General features: G+C 58.1%; 1 protein-coding gene across 3 annotated transcripts in view; it reads right to left on the bottom strand.

Annotated features, from left to right (window-relative positions):
- The window catches only part of GABRG3 (gamma-aminobutyric acid type A receptor subunit gamma3), a 49322-nt gene extending 31096 nt beyond the window's left edge, over nt 1-18226 (bottom strand). Inside the window, exons 1-3 of one of the 3 annotated variants that reach the window (XM_059678407.1) lie at nt 17844-18226; nt 12235-12383; nt 8257-8324 (exon numbers count right to left, since the gene is read on the bottom strand). In XM_059678407.1, the coding sequence (XP_059534390.1) occupies nt 8257-8324; nt 12235-12383; nt 17844-17896 (270 nt within the window). In that variant the 5' untranslated portion in view covers nt 17897-18226. The remainder of the gene's footprint in view (nt 1-8256; nt 8325-12234; nt 12384-17843) is intronic. The other 2 variants (XM_059678408.1, XM_059678409.1) reach the window with 2 other exon arrangements.
- Nucleotides 18227-19895: the final 1669 nt, after the last annotated feature.

Below are 19895 nucleotides of genomic sequence, written 5' to 3'. Positions count from 1 at the left end.
TCACCGCAAATTGGCCTCACGAAGCAATAGCCCATTGTCCTCCGCGTTCGTCAGAAGCCCTCCCCGGAGGGGTTGCATTTCGGGGGGCGGAGAGCAAATTGCAGCGTTGGAGGCAGAGCCGCTCGCCTCCTGTCGACGGCGTTTCATTTCGGAGCCTGTTCCAAGGTGGGAGGTGTGGGGAGGAGGCCCCTCCACAGTCCACGGGCCTGGCCCTGGGCCGTCACCCCACGACTCCGCAACCGAGGGCACGGCACCCCGTGGCAGCGCTGGGCACGAATAATAAACGGCGCCCGGCAGCGGAGGGCCTCCGCGTCCATTCAGGACACACGCGCAGAAATAACACATCCATTATTTACACACACACACACACACACACAATCTCAGTTTCTCCACAGGCACGTCAAAAAAAAAAAAAAAAGGCAGCGTTTTCCACCTGAAAGCCTGATTCTATGCTAAGGGGACAGCGTGGCCACATTCACTTTTTTTGTTCTTGATACAGTTTGGGGGGAAGGAACCTCGACAATCGGAATGAAACTAGGAATAAAAAATAGAAGGAAAACTGCCCGGCTTGCGTGGCTCCGTGATCATGAGCTCGACCTATGAGCCGGGAGGTCACGGTTCGATTCCCGGTCGGGGCATGTGCCCGGGTTGCGGGCTCCATCCCCAGTGGGGGGCGTGCAGGAGGCGGCCGATCCATGAGTCTCTCTCTCCGCATTGATGTTTCTCTCTCTCTCTCCCCCTCCCTTTCTCTCTGACATCAATAAATATATATATATTTTAAAAGTAGAAGGAAAGCTGAAAATGTCTCAATTATGTAGAAACTGAACAGCACACTCTTAGACGACCCATGGGTCAGAACAGAAACCGCAAGGGGAATCTGAAAGTACCTTGAGGCTCATGAAAAGTGAAACCTCACCAACAAAAACTCCAATAATACAGCGAACGCAGGGCTCGGAGGAAATGCGGAGCCGCGAACGCTTATGTTGAAACGCGGTTTCTAATCAACAACCTAACTTTTCACTCCAAGGCACCTGAGAAATAAAAGCAAACGAATTCCAACGTCTGCAGGAGGAAGCAAGAAGGATGAGAGCAGAGATAGGCGGAACAGAGAAGGGAAACGCAATAAAGAAAACCAACAACACCAGGAGCTGATGATTGGAAAGGAAATGAGTGCCTACGACCCCCACGGAGGTCTCCACGTACGATTCCCAGTTAGAGGCACCGGGTTCCTGAAAGAGGTGGTCCTACGAGGCGTGAGGCAGGAAACGTGTAAGACAAGCTCAGAAGAACCTGTCATAACAGAATGCGAAATCGCCTATTCATGACGGTTTTTTTAGAGAGAGAGAAAGGGAGACGGAAAGAGAGAGAAACATCAGTGAGAGAGGACCATCCAACGGCCGTCTCCTGCACGCCCCACACTGGGGATCGAGCCCGCAACCCGGGCCTGTGCCCCTGACCGGGAATCAAACCGTGACCTCCTAGTTCACGGGTCGATGCTCAGCCACTGAGCCACACTGGCCGGGGGAAAACTATTTTATTTATTTCTCTTCACTATTGATCACAGATATCCCCCCGTGTCCCCCCTCCACCCAGCTCCCACCCCACCCCCCTCAGGCCTTCACCACACGGGTGTGCGTGTCCACGGGCTGTGCTTATACGCACCTACGTTCTCTACCCACAGGAGTTAGGAGGGCATTTCAACAGCCTCCCTCTGGCGGAGCGTACGACAATCCGTTTCAGCAAGAAGAGGTGCAATGAATTAAAATATTTCAGACGTGCTGATCCCATGCCTTGAGAGAGAGATTTTTAAAATTTATTAGCCATCTTTGCAAAATAATGAGCTGGCTCCCCAGCATCCTTCTCGGGGATACACAAAGGGGGAGGAAAAGCGAGCATTTAATCTCCGCTGTTCTGCACAGAGCGCCCCTCGGGGTATCCGGGCAATCAAATAGTTGATAAGAAGTTTATCTTCACAGGGAATCGTCGTCCCTGCTGCAGCCGCACATATTTCTTTCACGGCGAGGGCGACAGGCTGAGCCACGTTTTCAATTTTGATAGAACGCGTCTCCATCGGAAGGGAATACTAAAGAGACGCCTTTCTGCAGGGAGGAAAACAAGAATCCCCGGACGGAAGGCTCCAATAACCGAGCAATTAAAAAGCCGGGGTGGAGGGCCTCGGGCTGGCGTGGCTCAGCGGTTACGCACCAACCTCTGAACCAGCAGGTCACAGCTCGATTCCGGGTCAGGGTGCGGGAATCAAACCGTGACCCCCTAGCTCCGAGGCCCAGGCTCAACCACTCCGGCCACTGAGCCGCACCGGCCAGGCTGTGACACCGATTTCCAGTTGATTGGCCCCCACCCATCCTTTGCCACCAAAGGTCTGGTTGACGCTGCGTCTGTCCGAGGCTGGCACGGACCAGTCCTCGGAGCCGTTCGGGGGCCGGGCTGGAGGGCCAGCGAGGCGAGGGAGGTGTCTGTTAGTTCTCCACGAAGCTCAGTCACAGCCAGCCGGGCCCGTCCCGCTGGCTCAGGGACGCCGCGCCGGCTGCCAGACTCCCGCGGGCCGCTTGGTGGAAACGCCGCGCTGCGTCTGCCCCCGCGACCCCAGCCCCTGCCAAGATTCAATCCGTCTTCCAGGGAACCGCTCCCGCTCACAGCGCACCCCACGCGGCCCGGGGTGTTCTAGTCACAGCGTCGGTCCTTACATCAAGAGCGAGGCCTGCGGCGGCCAGATCCTGGGCTCCCCAGCTCCCATTTTATCTTAACTTGCACTTAAATTTTTTAAGTGATTCTTTATAACAAATATAATTCTTTATAGTTGAAAGTATCACAGTTGTTCCCTTTTTCCCCCCCGCCCCAGGCCCTCACCGCCCTATTGTCTGTGTCCATGGGTCATGCAGAGCTGCACACAAGGTCTTTGGTTCATCCCCTCCCTTCCCCACCTTCCCTCCAAGATCCTGCACTCTGTCCCATGTTTCCGTGTCTCTGCATCCACTCCGTGCGTCAGTTTATTTTGTTACTTAGATGCCACCTATGAGTGAGATTGTGAGATGCTTGCCTTTCGCTGACTGGCTTAAGTCACTGAGCGTGACACTCTCCAGGCCCCTCCATGCTGTCTCGAAGGCTAAGAGATCCTCCCTTTTCACGGCTGCATAGTATTCCATGGTGTCCATGTACCATGGCTTTTTTACCCACGCGCCTACGGATGGGCACCTGGGCTGTTTCCCGATCTGAGCTATTACAGACTGAGTTGCACTTAATTTTTACATGTATCATTCTAGTCCGGCCGAGAGAACCACCCATCGGCTGCCTCCTGCACACCCCCTGCCGGGGATCGAGCCTGAAACCCAGGTATGTGCCCTGACCGGGAACTGAACCGGCGACCTCTACAAATTCAAACATGAACCTCAACCAGAGATACCCCGCACAAGCACCCCCGGAACCATGTTTGACCAGCAACGCGGGCACCTCGCGACCCAGTCGAGGGGATGGACACAGGCAATCACCCATCGTGCGCGAGGAAACCACGTTCTGCGTGTTCAGGATCCCCGAGCGCCGGGAGGACGATGAACGCGGCACATGTTTGTGCATCGGGTGCGGCCTGACCTGGGAACCGAGCGGAGGCAGCCCCGGCCGGCCTGTGGGGCCGAGGTTCGGCCAGGGTCAGGCCCCCCTCGAGCTCGAGCGAGTGCATGGGGGCCGCTGCCACACACGGTAGCCCCCGGAGCTCAGCCGTAAACAATGCTGTGGATCGAGAGAGAAAAAGCCCTTCCTTTGATCTCCAGGGAGACGGGCAGCTGAATCGGAGGAGAGATGGGCGAATCATGACAAAGCCAGCAACTCACTGACCATCAAAGGAAGTGCGTTCTTTCATCTCCCGCCAATTTCCTCACAGTGTCCTGCACGCCGCCCAGCCCGAGGGGGCGACGGGGAGAAGGCTGGCGGCGGACACGGGAGGACGTGTGTTTTCCGCCACTTTCCCCCGGAAGGTCAGCGCAGGAAAGGCTCAACTAAGCCGCAAGGGCCATTGGCAAATTGGTCCCCCATCTGTCTTGGCATGCCTCACATGCACGGGCCCAGAACAGAACAGAGAGAAAATAATAATGATGATGATGATGATGATGATAATAAGAGAGCGAGAGGCCAGCAGCCCTGGAAAACAGATCGAGCCCGCAACCCCGGCACGTGCCCTGACTGGGAATCGAACCGGTGACCTCCTGGTTCACAGGTCGCCGCTCAACGGCTGAGCCACACCCGGTGGGGTCCTACTCACGTGGCTTCTAAAAAGGACCCTCAGTGCTGCAACTTCGACATCCCTTCCCGCCCGCCTTTCGCGTGGTGAATTGTTTGATTCCGTCTCGGTGAATTACTCAGGAGGAAGAATGAATTCCGGATACAAACACTGTGGGCGGAGTTCTCTGCGGCTGCCCAACACCGGCATCTCCCCGGGCTGCCTTCCTCTTGTGCGAGGTTGAGGCTGAATCATAGAACTCGCTGTTTTGGGGGGGGTTCGCGCGTATGTGTGTGTGCATGTGTTTCTCTACAAGCCGACATCAAGCGCCTGCCATGCGGCGGGCGCTGTCCATGGTGCTGGGTTGCCAAGCGAAGCAAGATTCCGTTTTTTCCCCCAGAAAACCCACGGTGGCCCTAGCTCAGTGGACAGAGCGTCGGCCTGAGGACTGCAGGGTCCTGGCTTCGATTCCAGTCAAGGGCACAGGCCCGGGTTGTGGGCTCGATCCCCAGTAGGGGGCTTACAGGAGGCAGCCTCTCTCATCGATGTTTCTATCTCTTTCCCTCTTCCCGCCTCTCGGTCATCAATAAAAAATAAAAAATAATAATCCACAACCCAGGCCGAGCCTGACACCTAACCATCTGCAAGGAACATGTGTTTGTTTTCGAATCTCTCGCACGCCCCCACAGGAACACAACCTGTTGCACTAAACACTCGGAGGTGTGCTTTTCTCAAGTAAAGAGGGAAGTCTTTCTGTGAAATAATTTCCACGTCACCTCGGCGACGCTGCTCCAAAGGAGAAGAGACAGGAACCAAAGTTTTAAAAAACTAAATTATCCCGGCGGGCGTGGCTCAGGGGTTGAGCGTCGACCTAGGAACCAGGAGGTCACCGTTCGATTCCCGGCCAGGCCCAGGCCTGGGCTGCGGGCTCCAGCCCCCGTGTGGGGCGTGCAGGAGGCAGCGGTCCGTGATTCTCCCTCATCATGGATGTTTCTATCCCTGCCTCCCTTTCCCTTCCTCGCTGAAGCCAATAAAAATATAATTTAACAAAGGAGAAGGAGGAGCCATGCTGCTGGGAGGAGAGGGTGGAGGTGAGCAGGGAGGTGCCCCCTCTGTGGCTTCCGCGCCCAGAGCCGTGCCACCGAAGGCCACTGACGTCGGGCAGCACGGATCCCCACGGGCAAAGCGACCCCACCAACAGCGCCTGTCAGCGGGGACTCGGGGGTTTTGACGACAGAAACCCACAGGATGCCGCCTGCCTTGGACTATTGCTGCTTCCAGGGGTTGCCTAGGATACGGGGAAGCCCAGATCTTTAACAACAACAGACACAGACACTTGGATGGGCCATCAGACATCTTCCAAGGTAGTGGGATGGAGGCGGCGTCTGAACGCGTGGCCGGGCCGTCCCCGGGAGCCCCGGGCGGCGGCCAGTGGGGAGAGGGCCCCGCAATCCCGGTGGCATCTGCCAAGCACGAGGGGTCTCCGCCGGCCGCCAGCCCCGGGGCCACCCTGCCCGAGCACAGAGGCCCTTAACCGGACGGCCTCTCTTTCCAGCTCGAAGTACGATGCGCCCGATCGTGGTAATCGCCACATGGACACCAGGGCCTGATCTCCGAGGTCCCTGCTCCCGAAATACACACACGCCCCGCCCTGGCCAGTGTGGGCGAGTGGTTAGGGCGCCGGCCCTCGGACAACCGCAGGGTCTGAGGTTCGTCCGATTCCCGGTCAGGGCCACGTTCCTGGGTTGCAGGTTCGATCCCTAGTAGGGGTCGTACCGGAGGCAGCCGATCCATGATTCTCTCTCATCACTGATGTCTCTCTCTCTCTCTCTCTCCCCCCCTCTTCCTCTCTAAAATCAATAAAAAATTACTTTTTTAAAAATAGCCTCGGGTGAGGATGAACAACAACAACAGGAAGCAGAGGGTTTTCCTGGCAGAGAGCAGGGCTGTGTCTGCCTCCGTGGCTTCCGCCAGGGCCCAGTTACCGTCTAAAGGCGGGCTCCCCGCCGGCATGCAATTTACGGGAGGTCATCGATGAAGCTGGGGTCAGCGCGGGAGGCTCAGTCCTGCCAGGAAATGCTTTATCCTCCGTTTTTTTTGTGTTTTTTTTTTTTTTTTTTTGGTTGGGACGAGGAGGCAGGAGGAGGGAAGATAGGATGACGGGTCCCATAAATCAGTCTGAAGCCGCTACCTGCTGATCATAAATCTTCAGCGGCCCCCGACTGGCCTGTGGGAACAGGACGCATCAGGACGCCGGTGCCGCTGGGAGAGCTGTGACCACCCTCGGAAGATCGACGCCGCGGAGAGGTAATTGTGGGTGTGTTTTGAAATATGTTTTCATTGATTTAAAAAAATATATATTGTTATTGATTTCAGAGAGGAAGGGAGAGAAACGTCAATGATGAGTGAGAAGCATCCGTGGGCTGCCTCCTGCACACCCCCTGCTGGGGGTCCAGCCCGCCTCCCGAGACCGGGAACCGAACCGGTGACCTCCTGGCCCGCGGGCTGATGCCCTGAGCCACGCCGGCAGGGCTGGGCTGAGCGGTTTTATGTACCACACAGCCGGGCTGCTAGTTAGCTGGTAAAAGCCGATGCTCGATTCTAACAACAACGACAGAAGAACTGTTACCTGAAAGGAACATCACGTCATCACAGACTTAAAAACGCGCACGAGGTAAAGGACCGGAGTTCAGGCCCAGCCCAGCCTGGGACACGGTGTGAGACAAAAAGCCTGGCCTTTCGCCCGGCCGGTGTGGGGCCTAGGGATCAGGTCACGCACAGTTCGATCCCTGGTCAAAGGCACAGGCCCTGGTCTTGGGCTCCATCCCCAGTGGAGGGGCTGGTGTGTGGGGGGGGATGTGTGCAGGAGGCAGCTGATCGATGATCGATGATTCTCTCTTATCATCGATGTTTCTCTCTCTCTCCCTCTCCCTTCCTCTCTGAAGTTAAAAAAAAACTTTTTTAAACAAATAAATTAACTCCCCCAATTCAGAGATGCTGTGATTTCGGGGTGAGCAAGGCATGGCTCACTTCCGGTCGGTTCCACAGGTTTCTCAGAGCTTCGTCCAATGGGGAGAGAGTCGGTGACTCACACGCCCAAGGAGCAGTTCCCCCCACGGGGTGCGTCTCGGCTAAAAGCGAAAAGCATACGGGATCTTTCCTCGTCTCCGCAGTGACTCAGTCAGACCCCCCACCTGGAGCCCCAGCGAGCAGAGCGGGGCAGGGGCTGCCTCGACAGCTCATCAAGAGATGCTTCCATTTCTTTTCTGGTTGTTAATCCTCACCCAGGGCTATTTTTTCCCATTGATTTTTTTTTTTTTTTTAGAGAGAGTGGAACGAAGGGAAGGGAAGAGAGAGAGAGAGAAACACAGATGGGAGAGACACATCGATGGGTTGCCTCCCGCATGCACCTTGATCAGGGCCGGGGACTGAGCCTGCAACCCAGGTAGGTGCCCTTGACCAGGAGGTCACGGCCCGATTTCCGCTCAGGGCACAGGCCCAGGTTGCGGGGCCCGATCCCCAGCAGGGGGTGTGCAGGGGGCAGCCGATGCATGAATTTCTCCCATCACTGAGCTTTCTGTCTCTCTCTCTCCTTCTCCTCCCCTCCACCTGACCGCCCCCCGCCCCCACACCCTGACCCCATATTTCATACTTCTATCTGATGTGAGAGGACCTCCCCACCCCTTGGGGCAGACACCGACAGACTGGCCTCGGCCAGCGGCGAGAGGATGTAATAAAATCTCTTAAACGCTCACAGCGTCTCTTGGCCTGGGGCTCCTTTGGGCGTGGACCTAACCATGGGGGGGAGGTCTCCCTGCCACCGTCAACAGCCCCAGCCCCAACGTTCAGCATCGTCCACATTAAACTACCGGCACACGCCACCGAGACACGCCACCGCGTCGGGGAGTCCGCCGCGAGCTGGGAGCCCGCCGGAGGAATCACGCACAGAAAACCCGCCACGGGAATCTCAGCGAGAAGTGAATCCGTCCGGCAGATCCAAACAGGAACAAATGATCGTTTCTTACCATGTTTATGGACGACACAGGCCCGATGCTGTTCACGTAGATGTCGACGTCGATGACGGTGGGTCTCACTGGGGAGAGAGAGACGCGTGGGTTAGTGCTCTGCGCCCGGGACCCAGGAAAATACTCAACCCCTTGGATTCGAGCACCAGGACCCCCAGGGTCTGTTACAAAGGGGGGAGCAGGCCGGCCGGCCGGCGTGGCTCCGTGGTTGAGCGTCGACCTACGAACCAGGAGGTCGCGGTTAGATTCCCGGTCGGGGCACATGCCCGGGTTGCGGGCTCGATCCCCAGTGTGGGCGCGTACAGGAGGCGGCTGATCGATGATTCTCTCTCATCATGGATGTTTCTCTCTCTCTCTCTCCCCCTCCCTTCCACTCTCTCCAGAAATCAATGGAAAAAATATCCTTGGGTGAGGATTAACCACAAACAGAAGGAACTAAAAATAGAGCAAATAAAACCCCAAGGAAGCAGAAGAGCAGTAACAACACAGATCTAAGAGGAAATCAGGGAACTAGAAAACAGAAAAATAATTAATATTCCGAGTGGGTAGGTGCTGGGGGTGGGGCTGGGATCTCGGTCTTTCAAAGAGTTTTCGGGGTAATTCTGAGGCCGAGCCAGACTCGTGAGCTGCGGGCAGACTTCCTTTAGAATCCCGCCCGACGACGAAGCTCTACGAGGCGACCATTTCCCCATCCCCTCCGATGCAAATGAGCCGGGGAGCAGCCTCATCAGCATGGGCACAGTCATTCTTGATGGAAACGAAGGTATTTTGGAGCAGGATGCTAACGAGAGGCTGATGAAGCGCCAACAGCTGAACGGAAATCGCACTGCGAGACGCAGCCCGGGGCCCTGGCAGTGTCTGGGGCTGTGTGTCCCGGCCCGGACCCCACACGGGAAACTGTGTGGTTCTGGGGAGGCCACGGACGGAAGGGACCCTTCGTGTCCACTGTCCCTGAGCCAGGCGTTGACAGAGGCTGTCATTTTTTTTAAAAAGATGTTTTTATCGATTGCAGAGAGAGGAAGGGAGAGAAGAGAGGGGCAGAAACGTCCATGATGAGAGAGCATCATGGATCGGCCGCCTCCTGCACCCCCCCACCCCTCGGGCATCAAGCCCACAACCCGGGCCTGTGCCCTGACCGGGAATTGAACCGTGACATCCTGGTTCATAGGTGGATGCTCAACCACGGAGCCACGCTAGCCGGGCTGGTCTGTAATGCTTACAGCAAGACTTGGGTTTAATATTTATTTTCTGTTTATGGATATTTAGAGAGAGAGAGAGAGAGAGAGAGAGAGAGAGAGAGACATCAATTTGCTGTCCACGTATCTATGCCTGCACTCATTGATCCTTCTGTGAGCTCAGCCCTAAGGTGTGTGTGTGTGTGAGAAGGGTCACCACCCAGCATGGGAGGTGGGGGGAGGCGAGAGGGTGTGTGAGGACGGGCCCCCTCCCAACCTGAGCTGAGGAACTGGGTTCCCACCAGCGTCCTTTGGATGCCCAAGGGGTCTCCCAGGGAGGCGGCCGGTATAATTTCTGCAGGAAACCTGCCCTCCCCCGCCCCCGGTGTGCACGCGCGTGAACTTGGAGAGAGAACCGGCGCAGTCTACAGTTGTCGCTTTTATCTCAGGCGCAGCAATTAAGAATGTCTGCTTCCTCCCCTCCATCTGCTCCGAGAGCCAAGGGGATGCATTTGAATTCTCTTTTCTGGCTCTGCCGGCGTTCCGGGAAAGGACAGCGAGCCGTCTCCAAGGCGGTGCCCGGCTGGGACCGTCCGACCAGGTCCACCAGGGGGGACCCCGCACCCGCCTCCGACTCCTCTTCCTCTGACATAAAGCACCGACGTGTGTCTGTGTTTTGTTTTTTAATATATTTGTATTGATTTCAGAGACCAAGGGAGAGGGAGAGAGAGAGAAACAGCAATGGTGAGAGAGAATCCAGGATCGGCTGCCTCCTGCACGCCCCCTACCTGGGATCAATCCCGCAACCGGGCGTGCGCCCCGATCGGAAATCGAAGAACCGTGACCTCCTGGTTCAGGGGTCGATGCTCAACCACTGAGCCACGCCGGCCGGGCTAGAAGTTTTAACTAAACTCAGAGAATAAGCTTTAGAACAGCCTGGCACAGGAGTCCAGAGAGGCACCCACCGGAACAAGAGGAACAGGAAGGACCCTAAGATGAACCAGAGCCGAGAGAAGGGGCCGTGCCCGGGTTAAATGAACCCCAGGGTCCTGCCTGCGCCTGGCACACGCTCCCAGCGAGCATTCCCCTGGGCCGCCAGCCAGCAGGCGGCCTCCGATCATCGCGGCACCGATGGCGTTTGGCCCGGACCGCCCCGGTCCCGAGAGGGAATCTGTGTTTCGTAACCATCTACTTCCACGGAGAGGTTCGAGTTCCTGGAGGCCCTGAGGGGGAGACAGTCACTCGGGTCATTACCCTTCCTCTGCGCAATTCTCTTAGGAAAAGGTTTACCGCCCTCCAGCCACCGCGGGCTCCCACGGCGAGAGGTGTCCCCGAGACAAATGGCACCAGCAGAGCCCGCCCCCATTAAGGACACGGCTGACGTCGCGCTCGGGGTGATGGATGGGGAGAGGCGGGGGACGGCTACAGGCCCGTCCATAATTCAGGAGCGAGTGGGGGAGAGATCACCGCTGGGGCGTCTTTAAACACGTCACGGTCGCAGCGTGGGTTACGGAAACTATTAGAGGATCCCGCGTGGACGCGTTCCTCCCGGAGGCTGCCGTGAGCTGTTCACGGCTGGCGGGGACGCGGACGGGCCATCGCGAGGGTTTCCTGGTGTTGGGTCTCCGTGGACCCAGCTGGACGGAGAAGGTGGGGAGGTGCCCATGTGCGCACGGAGGCGCCTACGGTCAGGTGGGGGGTCGATTCCGGCCGCGGGACTGTGGGAAGTACACGGAAGGGGTGCCCTCCTCACGTCAGCTCGACAGCCGGTCCTCCAAGCTGCGGCGCCCCATTTTCTGAGTGTGTGTGCGTGAATCCTCACCCGAGCGCATCTTTCCACTGATTTTTAAAAAATGTTTTTGTGGATCTCAGAGAGGTAGAGAGAGGGAGAGAGGGATAGAAACATCATCCATGATGAGAGAGAATCACGGATCGGCTGCCACCTGCACGCCCCCCACTGGGGATCGAGTCCACAGCCCCGGGCTGTGCCCTGACATGAATCGAACCCTGACTTCCTGGTTCCTAGGTCGGCGCTCAACCACTGAGCCACACCGACCGGCCGGCCGGGCTGTGGCACCGAATTCGAATTCTTCTGAGGACGGAAGGTGCTTGGCTGCACTGCAACCCAGGAGATGCAACTGCACGAAACTTGCCCAGAAGAAGAGCCAGGAGTGAGTCGGGGGGGGGGGCAGGAGAAGGGGGGCAAGAGCCAGAGGCATCAGAGACGCAGGGGAGCTCCCAGAACCTGTCTGGCCTGAGGCCTGAGCACCGTGGGTCGCTGCCCCTCTCCCGCCCCCTCCCCCTCCCCTCAGCGGCGGGGGCTGGGCCCACCTGCAAGGTCACATCGGAGGGTCCCAAGGTCACCATGGAGGGTCCCGGCAGCACCCCCTGGCGCTCTGGGCCTCGTGCGGAGCAGCCACCAGCCTCCGCCCGGCGGGCTCCTCCCGGCAGGCAGTGCGGGCGCTCTGAGCGCATTGGCCGTCTGGCCCCCAGGTTCCCACCACCACCTGCCCATGGCGCCCGCAGGCGCGGCTCATTGGCTGAGCGTCATCCCAGGAACTAGGAGGTCCCGGGTTCGATTCCTGGTCAGGGCCCAGGCCCAAGTTGCAGGCTCGATCCCCAGTGTGGGGCCTGCAGGAGGCAGCCGATCTGCGACTCCCTCTCATCATGGATGATGTTTCTCTCCCTCCCTCCCTCTCCCTCCCTCTCTGACATCAATAAAAGACACGCTTTAAAAACAAAACCCGTGACACATGCGCCACCGGCGCCCGTTCTCCGCGGAAACCGCACACGCGGTACTCACTGCCCATGTCCGGCCGCAGCTTCCTGTCGTATTCTCTCAGCAGCTTGTTGAGAATGAGCGTCACGTCCGTGTCCTGGGATTTGGGGGCCAAGACCCACTTCCGGTTCGGCGCCGTGTCTTCCTGCTCCTCCTCCTCCGCCCTCCCGGACCTGGGTCACGGCACAAAGTGAGAGGACACGTCGGCCGTGGGCTGCCCGACGGCCGCGGGAAAAGCCACAGAAGCCCCCGGGACCCTCCGCCCAGCCTCCGGACGATCTCCCAAGCCCGAAAGTAAAAGGAGACACAAATATCCTAATTCTGGATTCGTCAGGAAGCAGGATTCGGGGCATCGTGCGTGTGAGAGCTTGGCCACCCACGCGTGTATGGCACGGGGCGCCTACGACCGGGTTCAAGCTCTTCCGAGCCTGATCTCGCGCTGCAGTCTTATTTCTTGAAGGCATAGTGTCTAGAACAGCGGTTCTCAACCTGTGGGTCGCGACCCCTTTGGCGGTCGAACGACCCTTTCCCAGGGGTCGCCTACGACCATCCTGCATATCAGATACTTACATGACGATTCATCACAGTAGCAACATGACAGTTAGGAAGTAGCCACGAAAATAATGTTATGGTTGGGGGTCACCACAACATGTGGAACTGTATTTAAAGGACCAGAAGGTCGAGAACCACTGGTCTAGATAGAAGGATAAAATAAGCCACCAATAAAAACTACGAATTGCACACGGCCGGCGTGGCTCAGGGGTTGAACCTCAACCTGTGAACCAGGAGGTCGCGGTTCGATTCCCGGTCAGGGCACAGGCCCGGGTGGCGGGCCCGATCCCCAGTGCAGGGCGTGCGGGAGGCAGCCGGTCCATTTTTCTCTCTCATCATGGATGTTTCTCTCTCCCTCTCCCTTCCTCTCTCGAAATCAATAAAACATATACGTACATGTTCTTAAATTGCCACGAATTTCGATCCACAGCAAACCGTTCACCGTCAAGAGGAACCGATAAAATTTGGCACACATACTCGGTAAGTGATATGCGACACGTAACACTAGTGACGTTTCCTAAATGTCACTAAAAATAGTTCCTTTCACCGGGAATGGGAATGTTATCATTTGGAATTTAAAAACAAGCAGTCGCCGAAACCGGTTTGGCTCAGTGGATAGAGCGTCGGCCTGCGGACTGAGGGGTCCCAGGTTCGATTCCGGTCAAGGGCATGGACCTGGGTTGCGGGCACATCCCCAGTGGGAGATGTGCAGGAGGCAGCTGATCGATGTTTCTCTCTCATTGATGTTTCTAACTCTCTATCTCTCTCTCTTCCTCTCTGTGAAAAATCAATAAAATATATTAAAAAAATAAATAAATAAATAAAAACAAGCAGTCATCAACACACATCCTGTGGGACATGGCTGGCTGGCGATTCATTCCACAGCCAAGGTGTGGGGGGGGAAGGAAGGGGGGCGGCTGGCCTCGGCCAAATCACACAACCTTCTCAGGACCCACGTCCAACTGAGCTACTGAGTTTTCCTCCCCTTCTCCGCCCTGTGGACTCTCTCTTCCCTCTCCCTCCCCCCCTTTCTCTCCTCTCCCCCTCTCCCTTCCTGCAAAACACCCAAAGACAGCTCCCCAGCAGAGAGACCGGATCCTGCTTTCGTGTGGCGACAGCCCCAGTGGTCTTACGGACACAGATGAGCCCACGGACCCACGCCTGTCAATCCTCCCTGTACACGGCCCCGTGGCCTCTGAGAAATACCCTGGAGCTGCTTGGGTGACAGGTATTAAAAGGAATCCGTCCTCTCCCTCTAGCGGGGATGGAGGGCTTCCCTGGAAGAGGCCTGGGCAGGTGAGAGGGGGGCAGGCAGCCTGCAAGGCCAAGAAGCTGCCTTCTCTCCCAGGAGACCAAGGGGACCCCGGCTGTGGGGCAGGGCTGGGCTGGACAGGGCGGGGGGCTGGCGGCGATGCCCCCGGCCCCTCAGCGCCTGGCACTGGCTCCCCCACCCCTGAGCCCACGTGTCCGCTGGCTGCAGAACTGGAGAGAGAGAATGACACAGAAGCTTCCCGGCACTCAGGCCCGGACGCCCAGCCCCACGGGAAAACCCGCGCCTTGATGAAAGCCGAGTGTCATCTCGGGGGACCCCCTGGCGTGCGCCTAAAACGCAGGCTCCGCTTCTCCACGTGCTAAGTGGGTTATATATAACCTTTACGAGCGTCCTGTGCTCGGGACTGCAGGCTCCCGGACGCCAGCCCTGCAGTTCGCTTTGTCTTAAAAGCAAACCGGCGACGGGCTGCCGTTGTCAAGCCGCTGCTCCGACGCTCGGATGTCACTTCCACGTCTTGCACCTTCTCTTCCACCATGAGGACCAGGATGAAGTCTCAAATCCCTCCCCCGCCCCCAAAATATACATTTTTATTGATTGCAGAGAGGAAGAGAGAGGGAAAGAGATAGAAACATCCACGATGAGAGAGAATCATGGATCGGCTGCCTCCTGCACACCCCCTACTGGGGATCGAGCCCACAACTCAGGCATGCGCCCTTGACTGGAATCGAACCCGGGACCCTTCAGTCCACAGGCTGACGCTCTATCCACTGATCCACACTGGCCAGGGCAAGTCTCAACTCCTTTGAAACACTAGCAGTAGCCCCGAAGCCTCAGAGAGCAGCTAAGCACCTCCCTGGTGTCCCCGAGGACCCGGGGCGACTTAGGTTTCAGGGTACAGTGAGCGCACCCGCGGGGAGTCAGGCTGGGGCACACTGCCCGCCAGGGAGCTGCCAAGCCGTCGGCACAGAGCTCACCCGTCTGCCACCACCTTTCCCAGGGCTCCCCGACCAGGGAGGCCTGCAGGGTGCGAGGGAGACCCCTCCCAGCATGAATAACCGCTTTGAAAAGATCACCCCCGGTCACACCCCACGTTGCTAAAATCCACTCGGAGAACAAAGACACTTGCACACGAGAGGCCGAAAACAACGCCACCCGTTCAAAATGTGCATTTTTTTTGCCCAGCGGTGGCGACGACCTCTATGAACCAGGAGGGGTCACGGTTCGATTCCAGGTCAGAGCACAGGCCCGGGTTGCGGGTTAGATCCCCAGTAGGGGGCGTGCAGGAGGCAGCCGATCCGTGATTCTCTCTCATCATTGATGATGTTTCTGTCTCTCTTTCCCTCTCCCGACTGCTCTGAGATCAATTAAAAAATCTATTTAAAAAAAGAAATTTCGGATTTTTCCCTTCCAGGTGCTATGCAACCTCTGTTCTGGAGGCCAGGGAGCCACCCAGACAGAGAGGATAGGCTGCAATCTGCCCCGAGGGAGACAGAGGGATGGGAGGGGAGGGTGCGGATGGGGGGGGCGGGCGGACGGGGGTGCCTTTGAGGAGGCCTGGGAACCTGACTGCTTCAAGTTCAACACCACAGCCTCCTGCACATCCCACAAGGGACAACAGGCCATTCTCCTTCTATAGGGTGTCCCAAAATTCACGCAAGAAGTAATCTTGATAGAAAACACAGGTTTATAATGAAAAATTACAAATTTTCTATTGATTCATAAAGGATACAGTCTAGGGTTATGTATGGAACAGCACATCGGGCAAATGGCCTCCACAGCCTTGCTGGCACAGACGCAAAGCCATGGTCTTCACTGGTCTCCATGGTCCCTGCTCCTGGGCCATCATTGGCACTTGGTCATGCTTATCCAATTGAAGGGGTTGACATCAAAGGGCAACAGATATTAGAATCCGATTCAATAAACCAAGTAAAATTAGGCTTTTGGGTTTTTTTGTTGTTGTTAATGTTCACACAAAATTCAAATCTTGCGTGAATTTTGGGACACCCTATAGCAACTTACGAGTCTCCGGATCCAAACAGCTAGCTCACCCTGAACTGCAGGTCACTCCCCGCAGGAGGCAACAATAGTGGGGTCAGGAGACAGGACTTGGGAGCTAGAGGACAGGCCGCGGGGCCTCCACGTTAGGCCGGCCGTCGTCCGAGGGTCTCCCCGCCCCTAAGCGGAAACCCACCAGGCAGCACCGACCTCGGGCAGGCACTGGCGCTGTCCTCCCAGCTCCTCCTTAAACAGGAAGAAACTTGCACCGAAAGGCACCGATTGAGGGAGCTGCCTGTGCGTCAGCCCGGAGCCTGCTGTCCCCGGCACAGCCGCCCGCTTTTCAGTCTCAACTTTTAGTGACGATGACGTCGTCGCAAGGCTTTCCTCCTGGGGCCCAACACCCCGGTGGGGCGTGGGGCGTGAGAACGGGAGGCCCCTTCGCCTCTCGGGGGCTCTGTGAACGTGCCCTCCTGGTTCTTTCCTCCTTCACAAACACGCAGGCCAATGTGCTGACCCTGCAGGGTTACGGCCCACAGGGACGCTCTCTAGCTCCCAGATCCGGGGCATGAGGAGGTGTCCAAACAAGGGTGTTTTGGGAAAGGGGTTCCCTGAGGTTGGGGGGTGGGGTGGGGGGAAAAGCCAGGGAGCTGCTATCATTTGCAAAGCGCAGGGCAGTCTGCAGTGTTGGGACCAGCCTCGAGCCTGGGTTTATGACCTGAATCTCTGGCCATATTTACAGCTGCAGGAGGCTGGTCCGGCGGCCCCTTCCATCCTCACCGGCCACTCCATCCCTACCTGGCGGCCTCTGGGTCAGCGCCGCCATGTTCTGGGGGGGGGGGGGCGGGATTCAAGGTATTGATTACCTGAGAGGATGTCTTAGTTACCTGGCACAAGCCTTGTTGGGGTCTCTTTTGTTGCTGTTGTTTTAAATGTATTTTTTATCTCAGAGAGGAAGGGAGAGGGAGAGAGGGATGGAAATATCAATGAGGAGCGACTGGGGGTCCAGCCTGCAACCTGGGCAGGTGCACCCTGACCTCCTGGTTCCTATACAGGTCGATGCTCGACCACGGAGCCACGCCAGCCGGGCCTTGTCGTCCATTCCGACACGCTGCATGTCCGGGGACAGCCGTGTCCGTGTTCCCGGGCGTGCCAAGTGGCTGCTCTGGCAGGCGTGCAGGTGTGTGTGTGCGTGCGGGACCGGGGAGGGAAGTCCCTTCTGAAAGGCAGGGTTCTCAGCTGGCCGCCCACCTGGCCTCGGTCCTCTCCCCGCCGCCCAGCTGTGGATCTAAAACCTGGGCAGGTGGGAGCTCCGGGCTCCCGGGTCCTGGGAAATTCAGAGGGAGAGCCGTGACCGTGTGCGTGAGCATGTGCGTGTGTGTGTGTGTGTGTGTGTGTGTGTGTGTGTGTGTGAGAGAGAGAGAGAGAGAGAGAGAGAGACCCACTGGAGGGGGTGGGGAAGGAAGGGGTGGTGGGTAACGGGGCAGACCCCGCTGGTCCCCTCTGAGCTTGGTTTCCAAAAACCCTTCAAACCACCCATCTTACAAGCTTCGGAAGAACCCTGTCACCTGAGCCTAATCCCATATTCCCGGGGCTGAGAGCTGCAGCCGCCCAGCCCGGAGAGGCAGGGAGATGGGACGGGAGACGGGACAGGAGATGGGACAGATGGGGCGCAGCCCCCCACTCCTTCCCCCCCTCGTCCCCCCCCCACTTCTCCCTCTTCCAGGCCGGGCCCCCCTCCCGCTGCCACCCCGCAGCCTTGGGCTCGGAGCCTCCTCCCTCCGGGGACCGGGAGCCCCAGGGCGCCACTCACCGCGCGTGCAAGCCGGGCAGCAGGCAGAGGACCAGCAGCAGCGTGGGGGCCATGGTGCCGCGAGCGCGGGGCGGGCGGGGCGCGCGGTCCGAGGCCTCGGGCCGGGCGCCGCTTCCTCCCGGGCGCCGGCCTCGCCTCAGCCGCCTCCGAGGCCGCGGGCTGCGGCTGAACAGCGGCCGGACAGGTGCGGGCTCGGGCGGCCGGCCGCGCCCCCGACGGCCGGCGGGTCTGCGCGCGGCTCCGCGGGATCCCGCGCCGCTGCGACGCGCCGCCTCCTCCCCCTCCGCCCGCGCTCCCCGCCGATCCCGATGGCGGGGTCCGGTGGGCACGGGCGGTCCCTGGCTCCTGGGCCCCGCAGCCCGCGGCTCCGCGCGGCGCAGCCCACCCTCCTGCCCGCCGCCCGCCGCCCGCCGGTGCCGCGCGCGCGGTGGGGTCTGCGCGCCGCGCGGCTGCTGCGCGCTCGGAGGCGGTCCCGGCCGCGGGGAGGAGTTTCCCCAATTACACGCCTGGCAACGCGCTGGGCAGAGACAAGAGGGGGCAGCAGCCAAGGGGGGGACCCCGGCTTTGAGGCTGGGAAGGGGGTGCGCTCCGCTGGGCGGGGAGGCCTTGGGGGACCCCACAGGGAGCCTGAGGATGGGCCCCAGGGATGGGCCCTCGCCGTCCAGAGGGTCCCCCAGGCTCTGCTGTTGTTTCAACACGAGGTAGCGGTTCTCGGGGGTTCCCCGACCTCCTGTGGCCCTACTAGGCGCGCCTCGCTCTGGGTGGGCCGTGGCCCACGTCGTGCCGGGGTGCCTGGCCTCCTCCTACGCACGCGACCCCGATTCTGCGTGGGAACGTGGCCTGCTGGGGAGTCTGTGGGTAGCAGCACCCCGATGGGTGTCTTTCTCACAGCAAACAGTGGCGGCCGAAAAAACGCATCAACTCCCGAAGGAACTGGCAGTTGGATTGAGCCAGGAAGCGAGCGGAGCGTGTTGAAATGCCCCCAAGACTGGAAATTTCATTTAGGTTTTCATTAGTCATGACCACCCGGACAGCGCGTCTCCCACCATAGATTTGGGGCAATGTCTGCGCAGCTCAGAGTAAATCCACCCGCGCGTTTGCTCTTAGGCCCGGGCATGTGTGGCTCAGTGGCTTGAGTGTGAACACAGGCACCGAGAGGGCACGGGTTTGATTCCCTGTCCCGGCACATGCTCTGGCTGCAGGTTCACGGGTTCACTGATCCGTGTGTCTTTCTCTCTCTCCCTCTCCCTTCCTCTCTATAAAGCCAATAAAAACCTATTTTTAAAAAGCCCGGCTGGGGTGGCTCGGTGGTTGAAAGTCGACCTATGGCCTTAGCTGGTTTGGCTCAGTGGATAGAGCGTCCGCCTGCTTTCTGAAGGGTCCCGGGTTCAATTCCGGTCAAGTTGCAGGCACATCCCCAGCAGGGGGCATGCAGAAGGCAGCTGATGGATGTTTCTCTCTCATCGCTGTTTCTGACTCTATTCCTCTCCCTTCCTCTCTGTAAAAAATCAATAAAATATATTTTAAAAAAGAAAGAAAGTGGACCTATGAACCATCATGGTTTGATTTCTGAGCAGGGCACCTGCTCGATCCCCAGGTGGGGGCGTGCAGGAGGCAGCCGATCCAGGATCCTCTCTCATCATTGATGTTTCTATCTCTCTCTCCCTCTCTCCTTTCCTCGGAAATCAATACAAATATTTTTTTAAAAAAGATATCATATCGGATCTTTGGTTTTGAACTCAGAAAAGCTAAGGAGACCCAAGTCGTAAACCTTCCTATTGGGGGGGGGGGGACCCTAAGCACTAAATACGTTTGAGCCACACATTTCCACGAAGAACCCATCCGAGCTCATTTCAAAATCAGCTCCGAGAATCATCTGATTCAGGGATTGAGACCGGCTATTAAAAGGACAAACAGATCATCATGCCAATCTCGGAGGGGACGAACCTCTTCGCGCCTTTGAAAACCGCTACTTTCTGGGCGCAGGCCTAGGAGTAACCTCAATCACCGGCGTCATTCATATTCAAATACGCACCAAGCGTGCTTGGGGCC

This window comes from Myotis daubentonii, chromosome 21, assembly GCF_963259705.1.
Source record: "Myotis daubentonii chromosome 21, mMyoDau2.1, whole genome shotgun sequence".
Classification (NCBI taxonomy): domain Eukaryota; kingdom Metazoa; phylum Chordata; class Mammalia; order Chiroptera; family Vespertilionidae; genus Myotis; species Myotis daubentonii.
Note: the sequence above shows the minus strand (reverse complement) of the source record. Positions and strands in the feature narration are given on the sequence as shown.